This window comes from Vipera ursinii (genome assembly GCF_947247035.1).
Source record: "Vipera ursinii genome assembly, chromosome: 15".
Lineage (NCBI taxonomy): Eukaryota > Metazoa > Chordata > Lepidosauria > Squamata > Viperidae > Vipera > Vipera ursinii.
This window is the reverse complement of record NC_139528.1, coordinates 6,992,620-7,015,179: the sequence shown is the minus strand read 5'-3', so window position 1 is coordinate 7,015,179 and position 22,560 is coordinate 6,992,620. Positions and strand designations below refer to the sequence as shown.

General features: G+C 47.3%; 2 protein-coding genes across 3 annotated transcripts; one reads left to right on the top strand and one right to left on the bottom strand.

The window, feature by feature from the left end:
- The first annotated feature begins 127 nt into the window (after positions 1-127).
- LOC310647214 (uncharacterized protein) lies at positions 128-3,989 on the top strand. The gene is made up of 3 exons (XM_083374283.1): positions 128-435; positions 2,065-2,229; positions 3,806-3,989. The coding sequence occupies exons 1-3, from the start codon at positions 172-174 to the stop codon at positions 3,938-3,940; spliced, it is 564 nt and encodes a 187-aa protein (XP_083230409.1). The 5' UTR covers positions 128-171; the 3' UTR covers positions 3,941-3,989.
- A 1,101-nt stretch (positions 3,990-5,090) lies between these two features.
- TMEM79 (transmembrane protein 79) lies at positions 5,091-17,746 on the bottom strand. Of its 2 annotated transcripts, XM_083374256.1 has the most exons (5): positions 17,478-17,746; positions 12,780-13,638; positions 10,565-10,778; positions 8,244-8,468; positions 5,091-7,383 (listed from the first exon to the last, which is right to left on the bottom strand). In XM_083374256.1, exons 2-4 carry the CDS (start codon positions 13,492-13,494, stop codon positions 8,249-8,251), a joined length of 1,149 nt encoding a protein of 382 aa, XP_083230382.1. In that variant the 5' UTR covers positions 13,495-13,638; positions 17,478-17,746; the 3' UTR covers positions 5,091-7,383; positions 8,244-8,248. The 2 variants fall into 2 exon arrangements, with proteins under 2 accessions (XP_083230382.1, XP_083230381.1); XM_083374255.1 differs by having other exon boundaries at positions 5,091-8,468.
- Positions 17,747-22,560: the final 4,814 nt, after the last annotated feature.

Genomic DNA, 22,560 nt, shown 5'->3' with positions numbered 1-22,560 from the left:
GGAAAGAAGACTGCCCAGCCTGAGATGACCGTTTACCTTTTCTGATGTGTCTCCAGGGAGGTGGGGCTATCTGAACTTGGGGGTGGAGCCACTGAACCTATATCAGTCAGTGCCCCCCACCCCCAGCCTGCCCATCGCTGTACAGGAGTTGTGGGTGTTGACTTTGGCACCATGGGTGGCTGCTGGCAAATAGTCTTTGCCTGCTGCCTACTTGTCCAAAGGCTTTCAGCAGAAGACCAGGTGAAAGACGATTCAACCTCTGCGGTGAACCCAGACGAAGAGCTGGAGAAGAGTATCCCGCAACGAATCGCTTCCCTGCGGGAAATGGGCCAGGATGAAATTAGCAACTTCACCGACTTAGTCTTGCAATATTATAACCGGCGGGCAGAGTCCCTGTTGATGCCTTTTGAGAACACAACAACCGTGACGGTCAAGGTAAGCAGCGCCTTGAAGCGACTGAGATATTCTCCCTCGGCTGATTCTTTCAGTGAGGATTCTAAACATTGGGCCATTTAGCCTGTTTGCACCCTCTCACCCTACAGGAAGGCTGGACGGTAATACCCATAATTCCCTGTCTTGTCAGTTGCTGAATTAAGAGACCTTGCAGTCCAACCCAACCAGTTGAGGAACACTGTCATGTCCATTGACCTAGGAAATAGCTGCCTATGTCTATCTCTATATCTATCTCTATATCTATCTATCTATCTATCTATCTATCTATCTATCTATCTATCTATCTATCTATTTATCGATCGATCAATAGATATAGATATAGATATGGATATAGATATAGATATAGATATAGATATAGATATAGATATAGATATAGATATAGATATAGATATATAGATATAGATATAGATATAGATATAGATATAGATATAGATATAGATATAGATATAGATATAGATATAGATATAGATATAGATATAGATATAGATATAGGGATGCGGTGGCTCAGTGGGTTAAGACGCTGAGCTTGTCGATCAGAAGGTCGGCAGTTTGGCAGGTCGAATCCCGAGTGCCGCGTAGCAGAGTGAGCTGCCTGTTACTCGTCCCAGCTTCTGCCAACCTAGCAGTTCGAAAGCACGTCAAAATCCAAGTAGAAAAATAGGGAGCACTCCGGTGGGATGGTAACAGCGTTCCGTGTGCCTTTGGCGTCTAGTCATGCTGGCCACATAACCACGGAGACGTCCTCGGACAAGCGCTGGCTCTTCGGCTTTGAAACGGAGATGAGCACCGGCCCCTAGAGTTGGAAACGACTAGCACGCATGTGTGGGGGAATCTTTACCCTTACCTTATAGATAGATAGATAAGATAGATAGATATGTCATTTATTTTGTGGGGTTTCTGATTTCTTGCCTGTCCTTCAGAAGCTCAATTGCATTCCTATCTAGCAATGGATAGAAACTTATCAAGGAGAAAAGCAATCTAGAATTAAGGAGGAATTTTCTGACAGTTAGAACAATTAATGAGTAAGCAGAGAGAAATGAACTACAGGAAAAGCAGACAGGGATAATCAACTGTCTAGTAACCAGTCACTAAACTGTTCTTGGCTATGATTGGTTGCTTGCTCTAACCCCATTCACACGTGGGATGGATTCACACAACCCTAAACCAGGTTTAAGTTTTCAAGTCACCGTGGGCAAACCAGAATCCTCCAATACGATTGACATTGATTCCAGGTTTACCCGACATTCCAAGACAACATTCCAAGGTGAATTCTGACATTGCATTAAACCCCAATCACCCCAGCCCCATTTTAGCCAATCCTAGCACCTTGTACCATCTTAATTTCTGGGGGGGGGGGGAAAGAGTGCTGTTGCATTTCTGCAAGGGGGTAATTTTGCCTGTTTCCCCATGATTTCTCCATGGTGCTAGAAAGAGCACTTTTCACACGCTGAGAGTAATTTCCTGCTGGGAAGGGAAATTAAGAAGTCAAGATGGTGGCTGCGATCGCACACTTGGGGGGGGGGGTGACTTTTTTTTTGACCTCTCTCCCTGATGGTTTGTCCTTTGGGGGGGGCATCCCGGAGTCAAAACACCCCCGATTTGTTTTCCTAGAAAGCCGTTGGCTCCGTGTTGTACCTGCAGATGATGCTGGAAAAGACGAACTGCACCAAGAAGGACGTGAAACAACAACGCAACACTTTTAGGCCCTTGAGTCACCCCGACTCTGAAGAAGAGCCCCCAAAATATTGCAGTTCACTTCCCGACCACGAGAAGGAGGTAAGGAAACAGGGCTTGGTCATTAATTGGGCTGCCCGGGAACCCCAAGCTGAGTTCTTAGGATTAGTTCCTTCCAGCCACAGGATCCCCCGCAAATTTATTCCTTTTTAATTATTTTAGATATCTTAAAATCCTGCTTTTATCGTTTTTCTAAATGACTTGAGGCAGGAACGTATCTAACAGTCCTTCTTCCCTCTGTCTTCCCCACAACAACAGTCCTGTAAGGTGGGTTGGGGGCTGAGAAAGAAACTGGCCCAGAGTCACCCAGCCGGCTTTCATGACTATTGCCTAAGGCAGGATTAGAACTCAGCGCCTGGTGGCGATTGGCCCAAAGTCATCCAATTGGCTTTTGTGCCTATGGTGGAACTGGAACTCATTTAGCCAGGTGTTTGAAGATCCTCTACGGCAGGGCTTTTCAACCCACTGTACCACTTTTAGGATAGGGCAAGATCCGAGTACCACCAGTCACCCAGCAAGGGGTCAAAAACTTGATGACCAAAAAAAAGAGGAAAAAAGTGATGAAGTACAGGTAGTCCTCGACTTACAACAGTTCGCTTAGTGACTGTTCGAAGTTACAATGGCCCTGAAAAAAGTGCCCCCCAAGCCACAGCTGAGCAAGACCCCTGCCTGCCCGCCCGGCGGCGCTCTTCCTCCTGTGCGAGGTTTTCATTGTTGTGAGCATTTCTGTTGAGGATTGGCAGCGGGGGTGGAGTGGGGTGGGGGTGTTTGGTTTTTATTCCCCCCCCTGCATCTGCTGGGTGGTTGCAGCAGGTTTGGGTCACTTCACATGACCCTGGGACACTGTGACCGTCGTAAATATGAATCCGTTGCCAAGCATCTGAATGTAAATCACAAGACCCTGGAGATGCTGCAACATTCCAGCTGATCGGCGCTTCTTCTGGGCTCAGCTGGAGCGCCAGGATCAACGTTGAGGTCCAGCTGGATCCTGGCGCTGATCCTGGCACTTCCGCTGAGCCCTGACAGCCCTGCAGCTCCAGCCGTCTGTTGATTACACTATCACGACCACCTTAGAATCAGAGATGGAAGGGACCAACACTCCTGTGTTTTTATGTTTCCGGGCAAGAGTGATACTTATTTTATGTAAAGGTAAAGGTTCCCCCACACACGCGTGCTAGTCATTTCCGACTCTAGGGGCCGGTGCTCATCTCCGTTTCAAAGACGAAGAGCCAGCGCTTGTCCGACAACATCTCCGTGGTCATGTGGCCGGCGTGACTGGACGCCAAAGGCGCACGGAACGCTGTTACCTTCCCACCGGAGTGGTCCCTATTTTTCTACTTGCATTTTTACGTGCTTTCGAACTGCTAGGTTGGCAGAAGCTGGGACGAGTAACAGGCAGCTCACTCTGCTACGCGGCACTCGGGATTCGACCCGCCAAACTGCCGACCTTCTGATCGACAAGGTCAACATCCTAACCCACTGAGCCACCGCGTCCCTTATTTGTGTAAAGTCCATTGCAATTGTGATGGTTAGGTCCTGGGAAGCTTTTAGTACACATCAGACTTTCTAATTTGTTCCTTGGTTTTCCTCCCACCTTCCTCTCTCTTTCTATTTTCAGCAACTGAACTGCAGATTCCACATTTTCAAAGATGAAAGGTCTTACAGGGAAGTTATACTGGGCCACGACTGCAAGCCAACTAAAATAATCGATAGGGAGATTTTTAACGTTGAAGATACAGAATCACCGAATTAGATGAAGCAAGCAGGAAAATAAACCCCAGAAAGGTGATGTCGCCCCCCCACCTAATGCTAGAATCGTTGGTAGCCTTCTTTTGCCCCCCACCCCCACCCCCTTATCCTGAAATAGGAGAATAAAATCAAATTGCAAAGCTTTTGCCATGTGACTGACCGGCTGTGTCTCTCGCCGCTGCTCCTTGCAAGCTTCTATTTCTTTCCCAACCATTTGTCCCCGCAGAAGAGGTCAACAGACCCCCCCCCCTAAACAAGATTCTTCACTGGATAGCCTCTGTTAGCCCTTAACTCCACGGAGCTGACACAGCGTGGCAGGCCGACAATGGAAGGATTAAATTTAGACCCACCCAGACAAGTTCATCCTGTGATGGGGACTCTTACATCCGGTCCATCAATCCTTCTCCCCCTTGCAATTTTCCATGAAAAAAAGAGTTGGGGGTGGGGGAAGAGGAGGAGTGGGTGAATAAATAAATAAATCCCCAAGGTGATGCATTATGGGTAGTCCTCGATTTATAACCGTTCGTTTAATGAACGGTTTGTCAGCCATCCCAACTTGGCGGTCGGTTAGAAAAAGAAAGACTCTCGACGCCGTTCTTAGGGCAAGTACGCCCCCAACGCTCTCCAACAGCTGTCGGGAAGCGGTGTCATCCATCCATCCCCAGGTGGCGAAAAGGAAATCAGGCTTGTTTGTTGCTGATAAGCCTCTTTCCAAGGATCTTGCCAGGTGGGCTGCATTCCCACATCAACTGGCAAGTTGGGACTTTGCTAGTCCAGCTGGGGCGACTCCAGACTGTGGTGCCTCCTTACTCCTCCTTCTCCGTTAGCCAGGAGTCCCCCCAGGGCCAAGCATCGGGGGGGGGAACGTCTGGAAGCCTGGCCGTCCTCAAATGCAGCACTGGGCCCAGATTTAATAATAATAATAATAATAATAATAATAATAATAATAATAATAATAATAATAATAATAATAATAATAATAATAATAATAATAAGAATAATAAGAATAATAAGAATAATAAGAATAATAATAATAATAAGAAGAAGAAGAAGAAGAAGAAGTAGTAGTAGTAGTTGGAAGGGACCTTGGAGGTCATCTAGTCCAACCCCCTGTTCAGGCAGGAAACCCTATACCATTTCAGACAAATGGCTGTCCAGTCTCTTCTTAAAAACTTCCAGTGTTGGAGCATTCACCACTTCTGGAGGCAGGTTGTTCCACTGGATAGTTGTTCTAACTGTCAGGAAGTTTCTCCTTAATTCTAGGTGGCTTCTCTCCTTGACTTGTTTCCATCCATTGTTGGTCTCTTTCCGCCTGCCGGGCTGGTGTTGGCTCTGCAAAGCTTTCGGCTGCTTGTCTGCCTCCTTTTCAGACCTGGCGGGGTGGTGGGGCTCCCCCACGCTCCACTTAATGAACACATGAGGGAGAACCACCTGGCTCCCGAAGCTGCGAATGCTCCAACCCTGGAAGTTTTCAAGAAGAGACTGGACAGCCATTTTGCCCGAAATGGTCTAGTAGGGTTTCCTGCCTGAGCAGGGGGTTGAACTAGATGACCTCCAAGGTCCCTTCCAACTTTATGATGATGATGATGATGATAACAGAAGTGGGGGTTCTTAGGCCAGGGGATCTTGCTTAATGACCATCATGGCACGAGACCGTAACGGGGCAGGCTCCATTAGGGCCGGAGGTCAAAGACGTTCTTGTTATGGTGCGTTTATTGACAAGGAGCGTCAAGGCCCTTTTCACCCCATGGTTCCACCCTCAACTCTGAGTCGCAAGGTGATCCGTTAGTTAATTGTTCACCCTCTCAGGAAATTTCTCCTTCGGTTCCAGGTGGGATCTACCTGTGAGGAATTTCCACCCATTATTTTTTTTTTCTTCTGCCCTCAGGGGCTTTGGAGAATAGGTTTAAGAAAGATTCCCATCATAATTTTATTCAACCGATCAGAGTACAAAATACGACGACAATGGAAATCATGGGAAAAGGGGAAAGAGAGGAGCGGAGGAGCCAAGGAGGTGGGGGAGAAAGATGAAAAACATTAACTTTCAGAACAGTAGAATGAACATAATAATGCCACAGCCGCAACATTTTTGTTCTCTAACAAAAAAAAAAACAAACATGCATCCCCAAACAGTTTCATTTTTGTCTATTTCAAGCAAAAAAGTCCAGAAGCGGTTTCCAGAGAGAAACGACGTTAGACATATTCTTCTCTTTGATTAATTGAATTCGGCCATCTCTGCGAATCCCCATCAGTTTTTCCAACCATTCTTCCATTGTAGAAAGAGTTTAGGAAGAAATTGGAAGAGGTTCAGAAAAGGTCGTGGAGATGAGCGGGAAAGTGGAAGCGAAGGGAACCCAATTTATATAGAACGTAGAATCCTAGGGACCCCAGAGGTCTTCTAGTCCAGCCCTCTGCTCAAGGCAAGAGTCTTCTCAGCCAAATGGCTGTCCGGTTTATTTTTGAAATCCTCCGGCCTCCGCAATCCCAGGAAGCAAAAGCTGTTCCGTTAATTGTTCTCGCTATCAGGAAATTTCTCCTTACATTTAGGTTGGATCTGTCTCCAAACAAGCTTCCATTTCTTGCCCTGCCCTCTGGTGCCCTAGGGCAGTGATGGCGAACCTTTGAGAGACCGAGGGCCCAAACCGCAATGCCAAACCCACTTATCGCAAAGTGCCAGGGGCGCATCGGCACTGTGGTGCCCTCGGGGGGCTGGGGGGGACAGGGAGGCGCCTCTGAGTGCTGCCTCTGGCACGCAAAAACCGGGGGCGCAAAAATGGGCTGCAAGGCGCAAAAACGACCACCGCCGTGCCACGGGGTGCAGGTAGAAGGTGCTTCCCCACACAAGAACGGGGCAGGGCTAGTGAGTATCACGCATGCACTAGCCCCACCCCATTTGCAGCAGCACGTGCATGTTCATGGGCCCGTGCGCACACGCACGCGTGTAAAATGCTTCCCCCTCCCTTTTCTTCCAATGGTTGGCGACCTCTGCTCTACCACCTCTATGCGAGCTTGCTAATCGGCTGCTTCGCCTCCTTGGTGCTGGACGGGGTTCCTGCTCCGGGTGACGGTGGTGGCGGCCTGATGGACCTGGTGCTGGCGGCGGTGTCGTGCGTGCCAACAGAGAGGGCTCTGAGTGCCACCTCTGGCACGTGTGCCATAGGTTCGTCACCACTGCCCTAGAGAATAAGTCCACCCCTTGTTCTTTGCGACAGCCCCTCAAGTTATTGGAAGACGGCTATCATGTCTCCCCTAATTCTTCTCTTCAACTTGGGGGGCATATTGGACTTTGTGAAAAATATTGAAGGGGTAACGGAGTGTGCCAGCTTACCTGCCATCTCTAAAGGAGGAAGAAGGATCAGACTCAGTTTCTTTCCTTCCAAGAACAGAGGATGGCTTCAAGTTGTAGGAAGGCACCCAAATGAAGGTCAGGAAGGACTTCTAAACGATCTGGCCAAGACAAAGACACCAAGGATGCGGAGCAGGGACAGACTTCTCTCCCAGGAGTGAGGAGCTGAGGTTGGCCAACTGGGATGGTTTCACTGTTTTTTGACAGAGGTGGGGTAAGACTATGTGGCCTTGGGGAGAGGGGGGGCCTCCTTCCAATTCTTCAGTCGGCCAAGGGCGTAAATGAGCCCTGCAGAGCGCAGAAAGTCAGCCCATTCCCCCTCCCCAATATCTTGGGGAATATTAAAAGAGGCAGGACAGAATTATTTCCCTTAAGGGAGAAATCGAGAGAAAATAACAAAGGCAGAAAGCAGCCCCAGTCTCCCTGCCATTCAAAAAAAAAAAAAAAACAGCTTCAAACTTAGAAACCCGAGGAGCCCAATCTTTAGAAATGGAGATTTAGTAATTCATTCAGAAAGACCGGGGCACACTATTCATAAGCAAAAGGCCTTCAGCCCCCCATCCACCCACCCCGCAGTTGATGGGAATTGAGAATTTACACTCCCCCACCCAGCTCCAAGGACAGGAGAGGACCTCCCGGCCACGATGGGAGTCACACAACCATCATGAGAACACCAAAAGGGCACACCCAAGAACAGGTCAAAGCACATTGCACAGGAACAGGCCTCTGAAATACACAGTCCAAAGAAGGCATTAAGAACCCACCCACTCTCAAGTCCATTTTGTCAGCTGTCCCAAGAACCGCAATGCCGTCGTTGGTCCTGCTCATCAATAAGCAGAAACCTCTTTTCCTAAGCGGTCTCCATTTTATTTCTAGCGTTTTACTCCCGGCTTGGAATTGGACCAGATGTTTCTTTCAACAAGAGGTTCAGAAAGGGAAGACTGGGGCTTGGGGCTCTCACCGGCTTCACCCCCAGTAGCCCCAGTTGGAGGCAGCCAGCTCCTGCTCCTTCGCCAATGGGGAAGAAGCCGCCTTGAGACTCCGAACGGTAAACATGTTCTCCGTGTCCAACATAAACATGCTGTAGAGGTTGAAGAGCAACATGGCGACCAGGGGGAAGAAGGTCAAGCCGAATCCAAAGCCTCGGAACGAGCGGCCCATGGCGTACGCCACCCAGTAGAAAAGCCTGGGAGGGCGAGAAAGAAAAAAAAATGGTACAGAGCAGGACTGGGTCAAAAAAGTCAAAATGGCAGCCACAGCGGCGGGATCCAAGCATCACAGCCGTTGTGTCCTTGTGGGCATCCCATCAAAATCCCAAGCCAGCTTTTGCGTTTCACAAGAAATATTCCAGTGAAGAGATAACAGGATAAGAGAGTTGGGACCCTGGGAGGTCTTCTAGTCCAACCCTCTAAATTAATCGAGCAGGAGACTCTGTGCCAGACAGATGGCTATACGGTCTCTTCTTATAAAAGCCTGCAGGGATGGGGCACCCACAACGCCTTATGTTTACGTTTGTTATTTGAGTTGCGTTTTTCTTAATTTATGTTACGTTTTTGCAGGAGGGCAAGGCTGCGGAGCCTGCAACAACCACCCTGTGAGGTAGGCTGGGTTGGATTCTCGCAGCGCACAAGACGAGGCATTTGTGGTCAGTTTGGGGTTTCTGCCTTGGGGAAATCCAGACCTCGTCTTAGCAAGCGGTGGCAAATCCTCCAGAAGCAGAGTTATGCGAACCCAACCTCTAACGTAGCCGTGTGTGTGTGTGTGTGTGTGTGTGTAGGTCTTGAACTGGTCCCAGTCCAACCTTGAATAACTAGCAGTGGTGTGTGTGGTGGTGGGGAAGCAGCCTCTGTATTCCAGCCTCTCTCAGAATCACAAAGACACAGTGAATTTTTAACACATCAAAACTGTTAATTTGATGGTGACAGAGCACAAAGATTGTTAGGTGCAAATAGAAATACACACTTATTTCCCCAGCCAGGAAGATAAAGCAGGAATGGTTAAAACTGATCATTGCATTCAAAGAGGAGAATATATTTAAGTACTTTTTTTTCACTTGGATATCACTTCTAGATTTTTTGGAGGTGTTGAAAGAAAACAAAACGTTGACTTTTTTTGACGTTTTGTCGATTAGATAGATTTGCCGTTAGAGAAATGGCTGGTTATATACTCATGTGTTCAGACAAAAAAGTTGAGGCTGGAGTGTTTTTATCTTGTGCTGTGCTAAAAAGAGTCAGAAGTCTACGCCTTTTCTCCCCCCCCCCTCTCTTTTTCCTTCCCCTAATTTCTTATTTCTGTTTTTCTTTGTATTTTATGTATTAAATAAATATAAAAACATAAAACATGAAAGGGAAAAAAATCTGTTAATTTATAAGATGCCTGTGATCTACGGTCTCCTTTTGGACAAGGGGTTGGACTAGAAGACCTCCAAGGTCCCTTCCAACCCTGTTACATTCCATTCTATTCTGTTTTTCTATTCTATTCTATTCTATTCTATTCTATTCTATTCTATTCTATTCTATTCTATTCTATTCTATTCTATTCTATCCCATAATTCTATCCTATCCTATCCTAATCCATATCCCATCCCATCCCATCCTCTATTCTATTCTATTCCATTCGATTCTATCCCATAATTCTATTCTCCTCTGCTCTCCTCTCCTATTCTATCCCATAATTCTATTCTATTCTATTCTATTCTATTCTATTCTATTCTATTCTATTCTATTCTGTTCTATTCTATTCTATTCTATTCTATTCTATATTCTTATTCTATTCTATTCTATTCTACTCTATTCTATATTCTTATTCTTATTTCTATTCTATTCTATTTTTTATTATTCTATTCTATTCTGTTCTATATTCTTATTCCTATTCCTATTCCTATTCTATTCTATTCTATTCTATTCTAGTCTAGTCTAGTCTAGTCTAGTCTAGTCTATTCTCTTATTCTTATTCTATTCTATTCTATTCTATTCTATTCTATTCTATTCTATTCTATTCTATTCTATTCTATTCTATTCTATTCTATTCTACTCTACTCTACTCTACTCTACTCTACTCTACTCTACTCTATTCTATTCTATTCTATTCTATTCTATTCTAATTTCCAATTCCATTTCCATTTCCATCTGACATCAGACTGGAGCCGGAAGGGACCTTGGAGGTCTTCTAGTCCAGCCCCCTGCTCAATCAGGAGACCCTCTACCAGACAACTGGATCCAACCCAGAGGGAGGGTCCAGCAGTGAGAGAAGAGAGGGCTGGTCGGGCTCTTTCTCTCTTACCGTGAGATGGCAAAAAGGGCCGTCAGCAGCGGGATCAGCTTGAGCCACTCCTGGGCCAGGTAGGTGGAAAGGACGCTGATGTTGAAGAAGTAGAGGATGAACAGGTCGACCGACTGCGAGACGAAGTGCCGGTGGATCTGCACCTCCCGGCTCAGTTCCTCAGAAGGCTGCAGAGAGGAGGCACAAAGGCGGGACACCCCGTAAACCATCATCCCTGCAGGGGAAGAGAGTCAGGAGAAAGAGGTCGGGAAAGGGGGACTGGCTGAATCAAGGTAACCTAGAGGCTCTATAGTCCAGCCCCCTGCTCAACCAGGAGACCCGACAAGATCCCAGTCAAATGGCTGTCCCGGCTCTTCTTAAAAACAGTCTCCAGTCATGGAGCCCCCAACGTCCGTTCCGCCGATTTCATTGTTCTGTCACTGAGTTTCTGGGCAAGACCGTCATCGTTGGAAGGGACCTTGGAGGTCTTCTAGTCCAACCCCCTGCTCAGGCAGGAAACCCTATACCATTTCAGACAAATGGCTGTCCAGTCTCTTCTTAAAAGCCTCCAGTGATGGAGCACCCACAGCTTCTGGAGGCAAGACGTCCCCCTGGTTAACTGTGTTTCTCACGGTTAGGAAGTTTCTCCTTAGTTCCAGGTTGCTTCTCTCCTTGATGTGTTTCCATCCGTTGCTTCTTGTCCTGCCTTCGGGTGCTTTGGGGAAGAGGTTGACCCCGCCTCAAATATTGGAAGACTGCTATCATGTCACCCCTAGTCCTTCTCTTTGTTAGGCTAACCGTACCTATTTCCCTTAAGTCATTCATCTTAAGATTTAGCCTTCAGACACCCCCCCAAGGAGACAATTCTGCAGAATTCCAAAGGGGCTGGAGGGCAATTCCCATCATCCTTAAGGAAGGTCTGACTTTTTTTTTAAGAGGAAGGGGGTCTATTTAATTCTCCAAGCAACTGTAAGCAGGACAAGAAGCAACGGATGGAAGCTAATCAAGGAGAGAAGCAACCTAGAAATAAAGAGAAATTTCCTGACAGTGAGAACAATTAACCAGTGGAACTACCTGCCTCCAGAAATCATGGGCGCTCCATCGTTGGAGGTTTTTATAAGAAGAGACTGGACATTCACCTGTCTGAGATGGTATAGGTTGGGCTGGACTAGAAGACCTCCAAGGTCCCTTGCAACTCTTGTTATTCCATTCCAAAATTCCTGGAAGGCCAGATTGGAGAACTCTGCTGGGTCTTCCCATCGTACAGGTTCTGGGAGGGCTGATGGACTTGGTAGTCCAGCAAAGCTCCAGGATCTCTAGAGTCTTCAGAGATGCTGAAGAAAGGAAGCCGAACGCTGGAGAAGGCACAATGTTTGTCTCTTATTCTGTTTTTCCGGGGGGGGGGCAGCTTTTGGGCTGGATCCTTAAACTCCCATTTTAAGAAACATAATTAAAAGAGTTACCTTGAGGGACAGCCTTTACTAGAGGTAGGCAACCTCGGCTCTTTTATGACTCGTGGACTTCAACTCCGAGAATTCCCGAGCCAGCCAAGTCATGAAGGGGCCATATTTTCCCCATGCTGGCTGAGGAATTCTGGGAGTTGAAGTCCACAAGTCATAAAAAGAGCCAAGGTTGGCCTAGGCCAGGGGTAGGCAACCTTGGCTCTTTTATGACTCGTGGACTTCAATTCCCAGAATTCCTGAGCCAGCCACGCTGAGGGGAAAGAGAGAGGTTTCCAAGCTGAGCCATGCCAGCTCAGGAATTCTGGGAGTTGAAGTCCACAAGTCATAAAAGAGCCGAGGTTGCCTACCCCTGGCCTATACATTTTAGAAATAAATTAATAAAGGGAGGGAGGGGCTGGGACGAGCCAAATGTTGGTCTGAAGGATTTCCCAAAGTTCTGCAATTCAAGCATGACGGGTAGCTCTCGCCGTACAACCGTACAGGAGCCTGTTGTATGTTATAATCATCATAAAACAGGTGGGTCACTTTGGTTTTTTGCAGCGGTCGCAAAGCAAACCGCCACAGTGAAGCAAACACCGTGGTCATTAAGTGAGCCGACGATTCGCTAGGGGCCCAGTTTTGCCGTAAAACAGGAAGTGCTGTTTCCCGTCAAAAATAGTAAAACACGGATACGTGACGGAGCCTCTTAGCCGCCCAGGGGAACGAAGCACGGGTCTCCAGGCTGGCAGCGAAGGATGGCACCTTCTCCTCCACGGCCAGCAGATCCTGCTCACCTAAAATGATGGGGAAGGTGGCAAAAGCCCCACAGCGCAGCGTGTACACCAGCCGGGTGCTCGTCTCATCCATGGGGGGCACGTCGAAGGGCAGGAAGACGTAGGCGCCGTAGATCAAGCCTGGGAAGACAATCATGGCGCTACTCATGGAGCCCACGGTTTTGAGATTAGCCGAGCTGCAGCAGCCCTTCGACCGGCAACACGGGGTCTGAAGTCGCTCCCCGGCAGGACCGGGGGGTTCGTGCGAATAGGCCGAGCAGCCTCCAGCGAGGAAAGTCTGATGCTCAGGGTCGCCCTTCTCCTCCTGGCCCTCTGCCCTGTCCTGTGGCGGCACTCCCAGCCACCACGACTGTTTCTTCTGGCTCTTGGGCCGGCGTTCGATGCAGAAGGGGTTGATGGGTACAAAGGGGTGGGCCGCCATGGCAGGCATCCCACTGCCCTCGTCATCCTCAAGAGGCTTCAGGAAAGCCTGGTGGTCCGTGGTGGAACCCAAAATGGCTGCCTTCATGCTCCCCTCCGGGCTAGGCCGGGCGTCCTTCTCCAAAAGCCCGGGCATCTCTCCGGCTACATCGTGTTGGGCTTTGTCCCAGGGCAAAGTGGCCTCGGCGTTGTCCAGACATGGCTCCTGGCTGTGACTCTGGGCCAGGTGCTCAGGGGACGAATCCTTCCCCAAGGGCACCATCGCCACCTCTTCCAAAGGAGCAATGGCCGACATCGTTGACTGTTTTAGAGAAGTCTGTTCCGTGTCGGTCGAGCTTTTTTCCTGCTAAATCTTTGCAGTCTCCATTCCTTCTTCCCCAGAACGGGAGCAGGATAAGGGGAAAAAACCTTGGGATGTGCTGCAGCCGCGCTTCTCGTGCTGCAAAAGGGATGGAAACATATTAATGAATTGGTTTGGAGACAGCCAAGGAATACAGAGTGCACAGGTGGGTGGCTGAAGGCCGCGCCACCGAACAAACATTTGCAAGAAGCAGCGCCAAGGAAATCTTTTCTTTTGCTGGTTGTCTGGGGGTGAGGGGGAGAGAATTATAAAAAAGATCAGTACGGGAACGATGGTTCCATATTAAAGCTTGGAAGGGGAACGATCCATTTTTAAGGATTTTGAAACTGTTTTGAAACAAAGACGTTGAGATCCTGGAAAGAGTGCAGAGGAGAGCAGCAAAGAGGATTAGGGAAGATAAAACATACCAAGGAACGGTTGCAGGATTTGGGTTTGGCTAGTCTAGTGAAAATAAGGACCAGGGGTGACATGATAGTATTTTCCAATATTTGAGGGGATGCCAGAAAGAAGCGTGTGTGTGTGTGTGTGTGTGTGTGTGTGTGTGTGTACCTATCTTCCAAAGCACCAAAAGGCAGGACAAGAAGCAACAGATGGAAACTCATCAAGGAGAGAAGCAACCTGGAATTAAGGAGAAACTTCCTGACAGTGAGAACAATGAAACAGTGGAACTCCTTGCCTCCAGAAGTTGTGGGTGCTCCATCACTGGAGGCTTTTAAGACAAGACTGGACAGCCACTTGTCTGGAATGGTCGAGGGTCTCCTGCTTGAGCAGAGGGTTGGACTAGAAGACCTCCAAGGTCCCTTCCAACCCTATGTCTATGAGACAGATAAGAAGATAAATAGATGATAGACTGATACAGATGACAGATAGATGATCAATGATAGAGATGATAGACTGATAGATTGATAGAGATGATAGAGATAGATGATAGATTAGGTAGATAGATGCAGAGGTTGATGATAGATAGATAGATAGATAGATAGATAGATAGATAGATAGATAGATAGATAGATAGATAGATAGATAGATTCCTGGAGTTACGAGTGTTCCAACTTTGGAAATTTCCTGGAAACCATTTGTTTGGAATGGTCGAGGGTCCTCCAAGGTCCCTTCCAGCTGTATGATTCTGATTCTAAACTTCTTCAGATCAGGCAGGGCTAAACAGCCCGGCCATTTTCACACCAAATATGAAGTCAGAATCTAGTTTAACCAGAAAATGATGGTCCTGGATTGCTGCAAAGCTGGTTTGCTGAGCTAAGATGCAGTATATTTAAATTTATTATTGTTTTCATCATTATTATTATTAATTAAGGCACCACAAAGCACAATTTTCAGTGAATGGGTTTGCACCACACCGAGAGCCAAAATCAAAGTATGTAACGGGTGTTGTGCACCAAAAGGTGACATTTGTGTACTGACGTCACCGCACACAAAGCTGCCATTTGGGTGAACCTTAAACCCGATAGACCAAATCTCGCCAAACCGCGAGTAGTTCTCAATTTACAACCCCAATCAGGACCAGGAGTTTCGTTGCTAAGCAATCTAGTTGTTAAGTGAATCATGCTCGATTTTGTAACTTTTTCCGCGCACGGTTGTTAAGTGAACTGCTGCAGTTGTTAAGTGAACTATGTGGTCCTTAAATGAATCTGGCTTCACATTCTTGGAAGCCAGTTAAGAGTCATTGCAGAGCCCAAAATTGTGACGTGCTGAATATATGCTGGTTGACGAGCACCCGAATTTTGATCACCTGACTCTGGGGATGCCACAACAGTCGTATGTGTGAAAAAGGGTCATAAGCCATTTTTTTCAATGTCACTGTAAATCTGAATAGTTGCTAAACAAATGGTTGTTAAGTTGAGAAGTACCTGTAAAGCTATAAACGTCTAAGCTCCTACTATAGATGCATCCTGAGAGATTGTGAGGTATGTTTGGGACTACACAATTTCTTAATTTGGTGTTACTTCCTTGGGCACTTTTAAGATGTAAATACTTCAACTCCCAGAGTTCCCCAACTAGCCAACATGGTTGGCTGGTGACTTCTGGGAGTTGTAGTCTACTTGTCTTTAAATGACTGAGGTTGAGAAACACTGAAGTACAAATTACAATGTTACCGTGTTACTGTAACTGTTACTATGCCTCAGGTTAGGTTAGAGCAGGGGTAGGCAACCTCAGCTCTTTTATGACTCATGGACTTCAACTCCCAGAATTCCTGAGTCAGTAGCTGACTCAGGAATTCTGGGAGTTGAAGTCCATGAGTCATAAAAGAGGCGAGGTTGCCTACCCCTGGGTTAGATGCTTATTAATTTAATAGCCATGTTTGGATAATTCCTTGGCAACAGTATTTATTTATTTTATTTACCGGTATTTTAATTCCATTTATATCCCGCCCTTCTCCGAAGACTCAGGGCGGCTTACAAGCTTAGCAGTATAAAAATGGCAGTATAAAAATGGTTTGCCATAGGTTTCTTCTGAGATATTTTTTTCAGCTTCCACATCCAAATAATAGCCCGTTTTGCCTCTTTTCATTTTGATATCAGAGCTTGCCTCCTGCTATAAAATCAAGAGGAACGTAACCGCCCCTTTGTCAAAGCCAGTGGCACATTTTATTGAACAGGCGAAGTTTTATACGCTCCGTTTTACTGCATCAAATGTGATTTTCTGCTACTGTAGACTAACACGCCTCTCCTCCCACAGGAACCGTTGTAGAATTGTGTTAAACTTTTCCGTCAGTTAGGATTTTTACTTCATTAGATGTGTGGAGGGTTACTTTAACTTGCCGGACTTCATATATCCGGTTCTGTATTTTTATACAAATGTCAAGGTTTATATGCGTTATGCTAACCCCTAATGTGATCTATTTGGATTCGGTTTAGCATGTTGCACCAAACCTACCCATTATAGCTTAAATATCGTTTAGTTGGCTGTGTGCATCCAGGCAACTGCGGTTTATTATACTAATCGTGGCTAAGCAAACTACATGAAGTAGGAATGCAGACAAACGACTAATACAGGACTCTGTTCTGGCCTAGCATGATGTGCAAACAAGCCATTGTGGTTACATTTTTTTAAAAAAATAAATAAATAAATCCTTGGTTAACATACCTGAAGCCAACAGAGGAAAAACAGCAAAAAGTTTGTTAGCAAAATGCAGCAAACCGAAACAACCGCATTTGAAGCAACTTGTAACTATAAGACTACACATCAGTATAGTAGTATTTCAGCCCCACTCCCGATTTAGCCCACCACGCCAGGGCAGGGAGCGAAGGTAGAGTTAGTCCTTGACTTACGCCGACGATTGAGCCCCACATTTATGTTGTTAAGTGAGCTCTCCCCATTTTACAACTTTTTCTTGCCAGGTTTGTTAAGTGAATCACTGCAGTTTTTAAATCAGTAAAGACAGACGCTAAGCGAATCGGGCTCCCCCGTTGATGGCTTGTCAGAGGGGGAAATCATGTGACCCCGGGACACTGCGACCGTCATATACGTGAGTCAGTTGCCGAGCCTCTGAAGTTTGATCGCACGACCCTGGGCAAATGCCGCAGCGGTCCGTAAGTGTGAAAAGCGGTCATAACTCGCTTTTCCCAGTGCCGTCGTAACTTCGAACCGTCGCTAAACAAACTGGGGTAAGCGGAGGATTGTCACCCGTAGTTGCCGTTGCGTGCGCCCACTTAACTTGGGCTACGCGATCAACAATCTTCCTGGATTTGCACAACGCACAGAACTTAACGATCCGAATTGGCCGAAGCGCGCCGAGTCGCCCAAACAATGCCAGGCAGGCAGAAGCCCAACCGGTTGAGCTCCGGGAAGGATTCCAACTGCCTTGAGGTGGGAAAGAAGCGAAGGAGGAGCCCACAATTCAAGCTGCTGGCTCGACAATCTGCAAAGGGCAAAGGGCAGGGAAATCCTCCGTCCCTTACCTGCTTCTCCTTTCTCACGCCTGGCGCGCCCCCTTTTCCACCCCGGCCGGGACGCGGGGAGATCCACCGAGTGGCTTCCGAGGCCGGGCAGCCCTTCCGCGAGTTTGTCAAGTGCGCAACTTGGCTTTCCGTCTCTCCGTCCTTTGGACTCTCAAACCTGTTTGACCAGCCCAGGTGGAGTCCGGGAAGAGCTGCGGGGGCCGCTTGACTCAGCCCGGCCCGCCCGGTTTGAGAGAGAGAGAGATGCAAAGACACACACACACACACACACACACACACACAGAGGGACAAAAACACAGAGGGACACACACACACACACAGAGGGACGCGCGCGCACACACAGAGGGACACACACACACACAAACACACACACGCGCGCACACAGAGGGACACACACACACAGAGGGACGGGGACACACACACACACACACAGAGGGACACACACTCACACAGACACAGAGGGACACACACACACAGAGGGACACACACACACAGAGGGACACACACATACACACAGATTTGAGAGAGAGAGAGAGAGAGATGCAGACACACACACAGAGAGGGACGGACACACACACACACACACACACACACACAGAGGGACACACAGACACAGGGGGGGAGAAAGAGAGGGAGGAATAGAAACGTGCAGTCTCTCTCTCTTCTTTTCTCTTTCTCTCCTTTCTCTGTCTTTTCTTTTCTCTCTCTCTTCTCTCTCTCTCTTCTTTTTCTCTCTCCTCTGTCTCTTCTTTCTCTTTCTCTCTTCTCTCTCTTCTTTTTCTCTTTCCTCTCTCTTCTTTCTCTTTTTCTCCTCTCCTCTCTTTTTCTCTCTCCTTCTTTCCTCCTTCCCTTTCTCCTTTTCTTTTTTCTCTCCTCTCTTTTTCTCTCTCTCCCCCTCTGTCTCTTCTCTTTTGCTCTCCTCTCTCCTTTTCTCTCTCTCTTTTTCTTTTTCTCTCTTTCTCTTTCTCTCTCTCTTTCTCTTTCTCTTTCTCTCATCTCTCCTTTTCTCTTTTTCTCCTCTCTCTCTCTCCTCTTCTCTCTTTCTCTCCTCTCTCCTTTTCTCTCTCTCTTTCTCTTTTTCTCTCTTTCTCTCTCTCTCTCTCTTTTCTTTCTCTCATCTCTCCTTTTCTCTTTTTCTCCTCTCTCTCTCTCCCCCTCTGTCTCTTCTCTTTTGCTCTCCTCTCTCCTTTTCTCTCTTTTTCTTTTTCTCTCTTTCTCTCTTTCTTTTTCATTCTCTCATCTCTCCTTTTCTCTTTTTCTCCTCTCTCTCTCTCCTCTCTCTCCTCTCCTCTCTCCCCTCCCTCGCCCTCTCAGCCACGCAGGTCACATTGACCCAAATGCCTCGTTTGCCACCTGGGCTACCCACCCGTCTGGGCCCAGGTTGGCCACTACAAACCAGCCCAGCTGTTTCAGGTGTGTGTGTTGTGTGTTTAAAACTTCGGCACCCCACTAGACCCAAAAAAGAACTCTTTGAGGTTAAGTTTGGCTGACCATTTATTCTACAGGCAGTCCTCAACGTACGACCACAACTGAGACCAAAATTTCAGCCGCTAACCAAGACAGCTGTTGAGTGAGTTTTGCCCCATTTTACGACCTTTCTGGCCACAGTTTGTTAACTGAATCACGGCAGTTGTTAAGGTAGTCACACAGTTGTGAAATGAACCTGGCTTCCCCGCTGACTGACTATCAGAAGGTCCCAAAAGAGGATCCCACGACCTCAGGATAGCGCAACCGTCATAAATACGAGTCCGTTGACAAATGTCTGGATTTTGACCATGTGACCCCGGGGAGGCTGCAGCCGAGGAGGACCCATCTGCACTACAGACGTTCTGCCCATCCACTCCTTTTGGGGTCAATCTGTTTCCCTGGTGACTCATTTCTCTGTCATTTCCCTTTTGAATTAATCCTCAATGGATCCTTCCAGGGCTAGGCAACCTTGGCTCTTTTATGACCTGTGGACCTCAACTCCCAGAATTCCTGAGCCAGCCATGCTGAGGGGAAAGGGAGAGGTTTCCAAGCTGAGCCAGGCTGGCTGAGGAATTCTGGGAGTTGAAGTACGCAAGTCATGAAGGGGCCATAGTTCCCCCATGCTGGCTGAGGAATTCTGGGAGTTGAAGTCCACAAGTCATGAAAAGAGCCAAGGTTGGCCTAGACCAGGGGTAGGCAACCTTGGCTCTTTTATGACTCACAGACTTCAACTCCCAGAAATCCTCAGCCAGCCATGCTGAGGGGAAAGGAAGAGGTTTCCAAGCTGAGCCATGCTGGCTCAGGAATTCTGGGAGTTGAAGTCCACGAGTCATGAAGGGGCCATAGTTCCCCCATGCTGGCTGAGGAATCCTGGGAGTTGAAGTCCACAAGTCATGAAGGGGCCATATTTCCCCCATGCTGGCTCAGGAATTCTGGGAGTTGAAGTCCACAAGTCATGAAGGGGCCATATTTCCCCCATGCTGGCTCAGGAATTCTGGGAGTTGAAGTCCATGAGTCATAAAAGAGACAAGGTTGCCTACCCCTGGCCAAGCCTAGGCCGCTTTATGACTTGTGGACTTCAACTCCCAGAATTCCTGAGGTTTCCAAGCTGAGGCGTGCTGGCTGAGGAATTCTGGGAGTTGAAGTCCACAAGTCAAAAAAAGAGCCAAGGTTGGCCTAGACCAGGGGTAGGCAACCTTGGGTCTTTTATGACTCACGGACTTCAACTTCCAGAATTCCTCAGCCAGCCACGCTGAGGGGAAAGGGAGAGGTTTCCAAGCTGAGCCATGCTGGCTCAGGAATTCTGGGAGTTGAAGTCCACGAGTCATGAAGGAGCCATAGTTTCCCCACATGCTGGCTGAGGAATTCTGGCAGTTGAAGTCCACAAGTCATGAGGGGGCCATAGTTCCCCCACATGCTGGCTCAGGAATTCTGGGAGTTGAAGTCCACGAGTCATGAAGGAGCCATAGTTTCCCCACATGCTGGCTGAGGAATTCTGGCAGTTGAAGTCCACAAGTCATGAGGGGGCCATAGTTCCCCCACATGCTGGCTCAGGAATTCTGGGAGTTGAAGTCCACGAGTCATAAAAGAGCCAAGGTTGCCTACCCCTGCACAGGAGACTGGAGGCAAATCCTCTTGGCCTGTGCAATTTTTCTTTTTCCTCCAGCCCTCTTAAAGCATAACTGGCTGGGGAATTCTGAGCCACAGAAATTTGGGGCTGAATTGTGGTCAGACGTTGAGGACTACCTGTATACAATCTAAAAAAAAAACACCACAGCACGGAAAGAAAAAGGAATGGGGAGGGAGAAGGAAAACATATGCTTCACTTCCCACGACTGCCTTCTTCTCTCTTTCTCTAAAATGGTTTTTAGTCACAGCAAATCAGGCCTAGAAACACTTTGAAAAGCTTCCTTTTATCTGATATGTCTTGCGCTCAAACTCAGGAACTTCGGAAAAAAAAAATCCCTATTGAACAATGGAACAAAAAAGTCCAGTGGCACATTTCCCACTCTTGACAAAAAATTTGCAAAACTCATGAACTTTTTGAAACAGAATTTAAGGGAAGCGTCTTTCCTAACCCATGTTGCTTTGCAAAAGGTACGGACAAGCTCCAGATTATTTTTTTAATTTTCACTTCGTGGTATTTGAACGGTCCGTTTCCTGTCCTGGCCCAGCCAGGAATGTAATTAATCGAGAAATGATTAATCGAACAATGGCAACAGGAGAAGCAGGAATTCCACTGAACGGAGAGGTTGGCAACCTGAGTGTGTTTCTTTCAAATGACCTGAAAGGGCTCCGATCCCCTGGCCCTGGAAGCCAGGACTGCTAAGCTTGTAAGCCGCCCTGAGTCTTCGGAGAAGGGCGGGATATAAATGGAATTAAAATAAATAAATAAAATAAATAAATATTTCCTGCAACTACTCCTTTTCAGCCATTTTTTTTTAAAAATCCCATTTATATCCCGCCCTTCTCCGAAGACTCAGGGCGGCTTACAATCTAAAGCACAAATCAATGTGCTTAGCAATAGCCTTCATTCTATGTATATGCCTGCTTATTAGGGCTTTCGGGGGCCCCCCAAGCGGCATTATTACAAAGCTTATTGCCCCCAACAATCTGGGTCCTCATTTGACCTACCTGGGAAGGATGGAAGGCTGAGTCAACCTTGAGCCTGGTGGGACTCGAACCTGCGCTAATTGCAGGCAGCTGGTGTTACTTAAGGAGGCATTAGCCCACTGCTGCACCTAGGGTCCTTGTTCTTAAGAAGTTGTGAAAATGGGGGGGGGAGGGAGGGTTAAGTAATTGAGATTGACAGCGATTGCTTATCTCTGCCTTCCATTATAATGGAAATGTCTTTTATATGCGTCTCCTTCACCCAGCATTAAAATGGAAATAATTCATATTTAATGCAATGTTCTCCACCCCCCTCCCCCTCCACCCCCCGCCGGGGAGGAAAAGGAAGGGAAATCTAAGCCAGATTCAGCTTCTCTTTGGAAATTCTAATTTTACAGAATTGGAACCGATGCGGAGTCATAAAACCAGAATCCTTTTTCCTCTTTGGATTTATTGCAGGGGGGGGGGTGTTTCTGGCGCACGTTTCTACCACTCACAGCTGCCACCCCCCCACACACACACACACTCCAAAATTAACCCACTCCCCCAGCAAGGGTGCAACAGGCTGACCTAGCAGCTGAATGCAGCCATGTTCAGGGTTTGCACAAATGTTTGCATAACTCTTGTCCGAGACAAACACAAAACACGAGCAAAGGGAAACCGGGTTTACTTAGGGGGTGAATGTAAGTGGTAGGTTTGGCAAGGTCACATACACACACACACAGAGACACAACCAGTCAAGGATGTGCAACAGGGAGCTTATGAACCCACTTGGTGTGAATGTGCTGGGTGTGTTAATAATAATAATAATAATAATAATAATAATAATAATAATAATAATAATAATAATAATAATAATAATAATAATAATATAAAGTTGGAAGGGACCTTGGAGGTCATCTAGTCCAACCCCCTGCTCAGGCAGGACACCCTATACCATTTCAGACAAACGGCTGTCCAGTCTCTTCTTAAAAGCTTCCAGTGTTGGAGCATTCACCACCTCTGG